Source organism: Pangasianodon hypophthalmus, chromosome 12 (genome assembly GCF_027358585.1).
Source record: "Pangasianodon hypophthalmus isolate fPanHyp1 chromosome 12, fPanHyp1.pri, whole genome shotgun sequence".
NCBI lineage: Eukaryota > Metazoa > Chordata > Actinopteri > Siluriformes > Pangasiidae > Pangasianodon > Pangasianodon hypophthalmus.
Genome location: NC_069721.1, coordinates 5,346,355 through 5,355,993, shown reverse-complemented (window position 1 = coordinate 5,355,993; position 9,639 = coordinate 5,346,355). Strand labels below are relative to the sequence as shown.

General features: G+C 41.2%; 1 protein-coding gene across 1 annotated transcript; it reads right to left on the bottom strand.

The window, feature by feature from the left end:
• Nucleotides 1-2,203: 2,203 nt before the first annotated feature.
• Nucleotides 2,204-8,781, bottom strand: dcxr (dicarbonyl/L-xylulose reductase). Its single transcript, XM_026915966.3, has 8 exons — nt 8,622-8,781; nt 8,414-8,511; nt 5,882-6,036; nt 5,745-5,787; nt 5,560-5,659; nt 3,864-3,928; nt 2,657-2,774; nt 2,204-2,413 (listed from the first exon to the last, which is right to left on the bottom strand). The coding sequence occupies exons 1-8, from the start codon at nt 8,671-8,673 to the stop codon at nt 2,310-2,312; spliced, it is 735 nt and encodes a 244-aa protein (XP_026771767.1). The 5' UTR covers nt 8,674-8,781; the 3' UTR covers nt 2,204-2,309.
• Between the last annotated feature and the right edge of the window lie 858 nt (nt 8,782-9,639).

Below are 9,639 nucleotides of genomic sequence, written 5' to 3'. Positions count from 1 at the left end.
TCCTTCTCTTCCTCTTCCTTTGCCTGCTTGGTTTTAAACATAATGGATGCTCTCTTAGTCTGCTGTCCATAGGGGGTAGAAGGAACTGCTCAGTTAGTCTCAAAACCCATTCTGCACACTCACATTAATTCAGTTTAACATTCAGGAATCTGTGTTTTTAGATGAGCATGAAGGATGCTGATTAGCATTACCTTGAATGTACTATAAGAAGCTAATGAACTATAAGGTTTCCCTTATCATTGGGCAAAACCAAGGAGAATTTGATTCATGACGTTTTGGAATGTAGTGACAGGCTTTCACTCTTCTTTCTTCACAATTCATTCATGGCCACTGATTTGAAATAAGGGTCAGATGATGGAATGCCACACAAATCAAGCGTCACAATAGCAAAATTCCAAACACATTCCATAGCTCAGTGGAAATGCCTTCGACTAGTGTCCCTGTCCAGATTGTGCCAGTGTGATGGTGGATGGGAAACTGGTCAGTCTTGGCCTATGACACACGGCAGGACAGGAAGACTATGAGCACCATCGGGTTGTCGCATATCCACAGACGGTGTGTGTTTTCTCTGAAATGACTAATCTAAGCCTATAATGTTAATATCATGCTCTTTCTATCCCACTGAGATAGTTGTATAGTTTTGCATTGTATAGTTTCTCCTAGACAGCAATATCAAATGGAAATAAAAGGGAGACGTCTGCTTCAGTCTCCTGTGTCTCAGCTTTTTATTTGAGGAAGTTTTAATCCTGTGATGCTATGATGAATACATCTTTTGGAGAAGAGATTTCAATTCTATTTTACTCAAATATTTTAACTTGATTTTTGCTGTGCAGCTCGTTCACTATCACATAACTTGACTCAGTAAACTGGTGGTAAAGTATTTGCTTTGTGATTAGGAGATTGTGTGTTCAAATCCAGCTGGTGGCAATCATGGCCTTTTCATGTTTTGTCTCCTTTAATCTCAGAAAAAAAAATCTCATGTCCCTTTTTAGGCTCATTCTATTTATTCTAGGGAAGAGAAAATATTTACTAAATCTCTTGATACTCTAAATGGCCAAAGGTTTGTGGACACCTGACCATCACACCCATGTGTTCTTGTGAACATCCCATTCCAGATTTATTCCCCTTTGCTGTTATAATAAGCTCCACTCTTCTGGGAAGGCTTTCCACTAGATTTTGGAGCGTGGCTGTGGGGATTTCTGATCATTCCGCCACAAGAGCATTAGTGAGGTTAGGCCCTGTTGTTGGTGAGGAGGTCTGGGGTGCAGTCGGTGTTCCAGTTCATCCCAAAGGTGTTCAGTGGGGTTGAGGTCAGGGTTCTGTGCAGGACACTCGAGTTCTTCCACTCCAACCTTCACACACCATGTCTTCATGGAGCTCGCTTTATGCACAAGGGCATTGTCATGCTGGAACAGGTTCAGGCCTCTTAGTTCCAGTGATGTTCTAGTTCTGTACTCCCAACTTTGTGGCAACAGTTTGGGGAAGAACCACATATGAGTGTGATGGTCAGGTGTCCAAAAACCTTGGCAACTTGGTATCTTTCAAGCTTCAGCTCACCTGCCATTGAGCAATGCTCTTCACCTTCACCTGCTCTGATTTTTGCTTGAAATTTTTTCTCAGGTTTCTGAATTGCTCTAGATAAAAAGCACCAAATGAATAAAATGTAAATTGTAAGTAAGTTGAGGAGATCTTTTTGGAAAAAAGAAAGCCTTTTTTTTTTATTTGTAGCTTTATTTCATTTCTTAGTCAAGCTTGAGGTTCAGAGTAATGATGTCAAAAGGCAGAGCCTGAGGAGCACGGGTGTTACTGGCTAATGCTGTTAATTCCCAATTAGCAGAGGACAGAGGATTATTGTGTAGGCTGTAAGGGGGGGAAAGGAGCAAAGCAAAGAGATTTCAGCACACCAAACGGCCTCTGAAAAATGCGCCTCCATTGCATTATGCACTACTGATGGGTAGTGTCCTGACACTGAGTGCCATCTTGCCAAATATATAAAAATAAAAGCCTAAATAATATAAGATTAGTGTCATAGACTACAGTTTCTAAAGACAGCTGTTTAGCCAATTTAATAATTGTATCTTGTATACTTGTGTAATTGTTCTCTTTGATTATGAGCTTATTTCTCCTGCTCTTCTGGAAAGAGTGCACGCTGGCTGAATGTGAGGAGTTGCGATACATATTTCTAGTCAATATACCTTCGCATGTACGCATGTGGAGTACACTGTAGGTGTTGATATGCAAGTGTTTGCACTTAATGTTTTTCCTTCAAGCTGTCAATCCTCCTAGAGATTCCCACAGAGGACTCCAGTCTAGCAGGCCAGGAAGCCTCCATCTATCGGCAGGAACGCTCCATTAGTCATTGCACTCTTGTCACTAAGCAGAAACAGTATGGCATGGACCACATCCTCCACTTCTGTAAAAACAAAACAGCAGATGATAGTTTCATCAGATGTAGTATTATGAACACTAGATGGCATTTTCAGTCTAAACAACACTACTTAGCTTATTTATCTTAATACATGTTATGTATAACTGAAAATACAGTATATACCAATATTATATACTAAACTACCTGACATTGAGCCAAGGCCATATTTTATTCTACAGCTTTTTACTGAAATCTCCTCTCTTAAATGATCATTTCACAATAACCCACCAGCAAATTTGCCCATCGGGATACGTGATATCATGGTGTTAGCCTTCGCGGGGTCACTCCATCCTATTTTTGCCATGTCCGTCATCACCACAGTTGGGTTTACGGAATTCACTCTGATCTGCTCAAATTTGACCATAAAAAATATTAGAGAAACACATTGAAAAATGTAATGTGCTGTCCGTTTTATCTCTGTTCCAATATTATTGCGGAGAGGTGTGAATTGTTTGTCCAGCAGGGGGCTCACACCCCTCCCATTTCCCATCACCCTGCTGACCAGCAGCTAAACACAGAGTCATGATACTCTACACACAGAAACCCAACAGTGTCCTGACTAATCTTATCACAGGCTTGTTTATACTGATTTAAAATGTCATACAAGTCGATTTCTCCCAGTGGAATGGAACGCCAGTGTACTGTGAGAAAAGGTTAAGATTTATTACAGCAATCTAGACCATCGCTAGGCTTGCTGCTGCAGTATGAGAAAGCGTTCATCCAACAGACACTGGATTTATTGAGATCACACACAGACCTTCTGAATGCAAGTGGATATAAAGCAGCTTTAGTCCATTTTTCTCCTGATATAATTATCATTGTGGCAGCTAGTATAAACAGGCTTGCAGGAATAAGCCCCCTTAAGTCCATCTAAGACATATGAAGCAATCTTTTTGAATTGCTGATCACAGCATACATTCATTCACAGAAGCCCTCTATTGGCTACTATCACTGACATGGGGAGAAATGAACACCATCTTTCCCACACAGAGAACAGGGCCAGTGATAGTAGCATTTTATGTTTTGGTTAATAAAAATAGACTGCAAAAAAAAAAAAAAAAAAGTCATCTTAGCAAGTGAAAATATCTTCAATACAGTCAAATTTATTTAGTATTTCCTATAATAAGATTACAACTAACCAAACATAAGATTATTAAACCTATTTCTAGACATTTTCCTCATTTCAAGCTTTATATTTTTTAGACTATTGGCAGATAACTTTACTTTTTCCAAAAAAATTTAAAATTACTAAATAGTAGGCTAAATATTCTTACATTAATTTAATGTAAATCTAATAATAGATAGGAACTACTAGATAGGAACTACTAGTTTAACTATTTTCAAGGCATTTCCCCTTGCTAAGATGTCTTTTTTTGGAGTGTAGTAATTGTTTTGATGGTTTTGATGGTGCATTAATGAGGTAACAGCGATTCACCTGGTACGGCGCCAGCTCCAGAGCCATCACTTTGGTCAGCATGTCGAGAGCTCCTTTGGTAGCACCTTCATTAACAGTGAGAAAATGTCATTGTCAGATAGATTCTGATATGTTTTAAGAACAAGACAACATGAAGAGACTGAAGGAAGTGACAGCAGTAAAAGCAAAACATGTTAACCAAAAATGCAACAGCAAATCAAAAACACACACAAAAAAACAAAACAAAACCAAAAACCCAACAACATGAAATCCAAATGGAAAGGGCGGATCCTTGTTGATGATCACATGATCGTTCCTGATTGGACACGGCGTCTATCGCTATCACAAGGAAAAAGAATTTCACCTTTTCAGTCTGTTATTTAGTTAGCCTAGTGAAAAAGATTTCATTCAAAGTTACTTATGTTGTTGTAATGAGGAGTACACTTCCTGTGGGCGGGGTTTCAGTGTTCGGATGCTGATATTAATGGTGCTTAAAGTTGACAGAATGTAGAAAATAGCACTATATGATGCCCTTGAAAAAATAATCAGGAATAACAGCATTAATAATTCATTTAGACTCGTATTTCCTGCTAATGCACACATCCGCCAGCTCTCCATTTTCTGCTGTCGATCAGACTGATGCTCACCTTAATCAGCAACGAGCACGTGATTATTCAATAAGGGCCCACTGTTTCCATTTTGACTTGGTGTTGTTGCGTTTCCAAAATTGCTGTCCTGTTTTTTTTGTTGTCGTGTTTTTGGTTTTGCTGTTGTGCTGTTGTGTTTGTGAATTTACTTTCCTGTTGTTGGTTTTTCTGTCATGTTTTTGGTTTTGCCATTGTGTTTCTGAATTTCTTGTCCTGTTAATAACCATAAGAAGCCCCAATAAACAGAGCTATAAATAATCATAATCAAGTGCAAACCCACTCATAACACTGTACAATAAACTTCTACAAGGACACACAGTGATTACAGATACAAAGTCCTACTATTTTATTGCAACCAGTGTTCATGTCCACCACCAGATCCGAGCTGTGCGTAAATTTAAGCCTCCTGCACTCCTGCATTCATGTGTGTGTTCTGGTTTGTCTGCAGTATTGTAATGCTTCTCTAGGTGATGGATATTTCATGCATTTTGCATGCTTTCTGCATTACTTGACTTTTTTTTTCATCTAAAACTTTAGACTTTTATTTACTACGTTTAAAAAACTCTACTTTCCCCTCACTGCATTTTCAAACACGAGTTATTATAACATTTGACATTTATTATGTTATAAATGTTATATTAACATAACATCTGAGACATTAGCAATAAAGCTGCTTTTATATTAGCAAAGAACAGAAGAGTGAAGAATTTATATATATACATATATACTGTAGATTGTTGTGGAGGACGTTTTACCTGTGTTTTTTTTTTCCTTTACTTTACATAAGTGGGATACGGACAGCACCCCAAATCATGAAATCATGCTTAACAAATATTCCAATCAGCACTAGAATTCTAATAAATATGAAATGTTGAAACTATTTTTTCAAAAACACACTTTTTTGAATATTTTGTTTGTTGGGCGGCATTTTAGCAGTTCTTTTTCTTAAACCGGATACAACCCCCTGTCAGCTTAATGTGAATCAGCTAAGCTTAGTATGTGAAAAAGGTGAAGAGGAAATTAACCTAGAAGCTCAGAGGCCCATCAGGGAAGAGCTTGTTTCTACTCACAGTACACGGCATGGTCTTTAAAGGCGCGGTGTGAAGCTTGGCTGGAGATGTTCACGATGGAGCCACCACTTCCCCTGGCTTTCATTCCTCTGGCCACAATCTATATTTAAATTCACCACTTAAAGTCAACACGCCATTTTAATGAGTAAGTACTGGTTCCATTTATTTATTTTTTCTCTCCTTACTTGTGTGACATGCAGAGCTGCTTTCACGTTGACGTCGAAAGACCTGCAATTACATTTAAAGCATGGCAAGTCCAAATGAAATGTGCAGTTTTAGAACATAGATTTATATGAAAGTATGGAAGTGAAGATGTCTTTACTTATCGAAGCTGTCCTGCGTGATCTCGAGGAAGGGTTGCAGCATGGCGCAGCCTGCGTTGTTCACCAGCAGGTCGATAGGACCCACGTCCTTCAGCGCACGCTCCGTAGCATCCCAGTCCGCCAAGTCCACACACACAGGCTTAACAGAAGGACACTGCAGATTGGAGAAAAAAAAAAAAAAAACCCACACACAATAACTTTTCACATGTGGGAATGAGGAGGAGATGAATGTAATATTCTAAACATAAGTGATTTGGTTTTAATTAGAATGATTAAACGTAATGTTTGAGATTAATAATTACATACTAATTATATATTAATAATTTAATGCGTGAGGACGCGTGAGGACGCGTGAGGACGTGTGAGGATGTGAGGACGTGTGAGGACGTTTCCTGATGACTTCTGTAAGTCTGAACACAGGGACGCGAGTCTGACTTGTGGATCCGTCACCATCTTGGTGGCGCAGAGAACGAACAACATTTCTCACTGTTAATGTTACCACTGTGAGGAAGGACCTCTGCAGTGAAAAATATTATCCAGTGTATTGTGAAGAATGGATGGATAGAAAAAAGAAAGACAGACAGAGAGAATGACAGAGAAACAAAGAATGACAGACACAAAGAAAGACAAAAAGAAAGCAACAAAGAAAGAAAGAAAGAATAACAGAGAAAGAGTAAGAGAGGGAGAGAGGGACAGAGAGTTAGCGAATGAGTGAGTTAGTGAGTTAATTAGTTAATGAGTCAGTGAGTTACTGAGTGAGTGAGTGATTGAGTTAGAGAGTGTTAGTGAGTGTGAGTGAGTGAGTGAGTGTTAGTAAGTGTTAGTGAGTGAGTATTAGTGAGTGTTAGTGAGTGTTAGTGAGTGTTAGTGAGTGAGTATTAGTGAGTGTTAGTGAGTGTTAGTGAGTGTTAGTGAGTCAGTGAGTGTTAGTGAGTGAGTATTAGTGAGTGTTAGTGAGTGTTAGTGAGTCAGTGAGTGTTAGTGAGTGAGTATTAGTGAGTGTTAGTGAGTGAGTTAGTGAGTTACTGAGTGGGTGAGTGTTAGTGAGTGAGTGAGTGTTAGTGAGTGAGTGAGTGAGTATTAGTGAGTGAGTGTTAGTGAGTGAGTGAGTGTTAGTGAGTGAGTGAGTGAGTGTTAGTGAGCGAGTGTGTGTTAGTGAGTTAGTGAGTGAGCGAGTGTGTGTTAGTGAGTTAGTGAGTGAGTGTTAGTGAGTGAGTGAGTGTTAGTGAGTGAGTGAGTGAGCGAGTGTGTGTTAGTGAGTTAGTGAGTGAGTGAGTGAGTGAGTTAGTGAGTGAGTGAGTGAGTGTGTGTTAGTGAGTGAGTGTGTGTGAGTGAGTGAGTGAGTGAGTGAGTTAGTGAGTGAGTGTGAGTGAGTGAGTGAGTGTTAGTGAGTGAGTGAGTGAGTGAGTGTTAGTGAGTGAGTGAGTGAGCGAGTGAGTGAGTTAGTGAGTGAGTGAGTGAGTGTTAGTGAGTGAGTTAGTGAGTGAGTGAGTGAGTGTTAGTGAGTGAGTTAGTGAGTGAGTGAGTGTTAGTGAGTGAGTGAGTGTTAGTGAGTGAGTGAGTGTTAGTGAGTGAGTGAGTGAGTGAGTGTGTGTGAGTGAGTGAGTTAGTGAGTGTGTGTTAGTGAGTGAGTGAGTGTTAGTGAGTGAGTGAGTGTTAGTGAGTGTTAGTGAGTGAGTGTTAGTGAGTGAGTGAGTGTTAGTGAGTGAGTGAGTGTTAGTGAGTGAGTGTTAGTGAGTTAGTGAGTGTTAGTGAGTGAGTGTTAGTGAGTTAGTGAGTGAGTGTTAGTGAGTGAGTGAGAGTGAGTGAGTGAGTGAGTGAGCGAGTGAGTGAGTGTTAGTGAGTGAGTGTTAGTGAGTGAGTGTTAGTGAGTTAGTGAGTGTTAGTGAGTGAGTGTTAGTGAGTTAGTGTTAGTGAGTTAGTGAGTGTTAGTGAGTGAGTGTTAGTGAGTTAGTGAGTGAGTGTTAGTGAGTGAGTGAGAGTGAGTGAGTGAGTGAGTGAGCGAGTGTGTGTTAGTGAGTTAGTGAGTGAGTGAGTGTTAGTGAGTGAGTGTTAGTGAGTGAGTGAGTGAGTGAGTTAGTGAGTGAGTGAGTGTGAGTGAGTGAGTTAGTGAGTGAGTGTTAGTGAGTGAGTGTGAGTGAGTGAGTTAGTGAGTGAGTGTTAGTGAGTGAGTGTGAGTGAGTGAGTTAGTGAGTGAGTGAGTGAGGGAGTTTTCAGGGGAAACAGAACTGAATGCAGTAGAGTTTTGCAGAAGGGAAGTGGAACAGGAGGGATGCACAGAGTGATACTGACGCTGAAGTGGTGGAAACTCCTGATCCTGCTGTTTCTTTTAGACAGAATCCACTCTGACATAAAAATATCCAGATCATGGTTATTTATCTCAATGTGGTATATTTTAATGAAGTTTTTGGGGACAAAAAAGCAGTGATGCAGGACAGAAAGTACTGCAGCAGGTTTCACTGCAGGAGGAGAAAAGCATTTCCAGATCAGATGAAAAGTCATTTTCTCGCAAAACTAGCAAGCTTATTTACCTCGCGCACGAGCGTCTCCAGGTCGGCCTGTGTGCGCGTGACTGCTGTCACTTCCGCTCCCCCGCGCGCTAAAGCCAGAGCTGTGGCTCGCCCGATGCCTGCAAGTGTTACAGTCAGCTAGCGGAGTTAGCGGCGTGAGAGAGACAATAAGTGTCACTGCGTCTTTAATTCAAAACAAAGAAACAAAGAAAGAAATACAAGAAAGTACCTTTTCCGGCGCCTGTCACGAGCGCACGCTTGCCAGTGAACGTGATCTCCATGGTTACGGGTGTAAAGTGGTTGGTTAACGCGTGAGAGCTGCACCAGCGGCTGCAGCTGCTTCCTCGCGGCGGGTAGCGGCGCAGTGAGCGGCAGCGGGATTTATCCAGAGCGGGAGGAAGGAGGGGAAAGTTCAAGGCTTTCTTTAAGGTCAAAGGTTGTTTGGTTACAGTGGACTAAACCGCTGGAATTCACCGACGGACAGCGGGTTAAATATTTAATCGGATTTTTAGTCTGAACCTTTATAAAAAATCAGGTTTGATGTTTTGTTTTTTTTTCGTGCGGTGTATATATACTGGGTTTTACGGTAATCACCAGGCGCTGTATTAGCAATAACATTAAAAACACTGACAGGCAATAAGTGAACAGTCAGTTCTTGAAGTTGATGTGTTGGAAGTAGGAAAAATGGGCAAGTGTAAGGCTCTGAGTGATTTTGACAAGGGCCAAACTGTGCTGGCTAGATGACTGGGTCAGAGCATCTCCAAAACAGCAGGTCTTGTGGGGTGTTCAGGGTATGCAGTGGTTAGCACCTACCGAAAGTGGTCCAAGGAAGGACAACCGCTGAACCAGAGACAGGGTCATGAGTGCCCAAGGCTCAGTGATGCACGTGGGGAGCGAAGGTTAGCCCGTCTGGTCTGATCCCACAGAAGAGCTACTGTAGCTCAAATTGCTGAAAAAGTTAATGCTGGCTGTGATGGAAAGGTGTCAGAACACAGTGCATCACAGCTTGCTGCATATGGGGCTGCGTAGCTGCAGACCGGTCAGAGTGCCCATGCTGACCCCTGTCCATCACCGAAAGCATCTACACTGGGCACGTGAGCATCAGAACTGGACCATTGAGCAATGGAAGAAGGTGGCCTGGTCTGATGAATCACGTTACCTGGAGAAGAGATGGCACTAGGATGCGCTATGGGAAGAAGGCAAACCGGTGTAGGTAGTGTGATGCTCTGGGTAATGTTCTGCTGGAA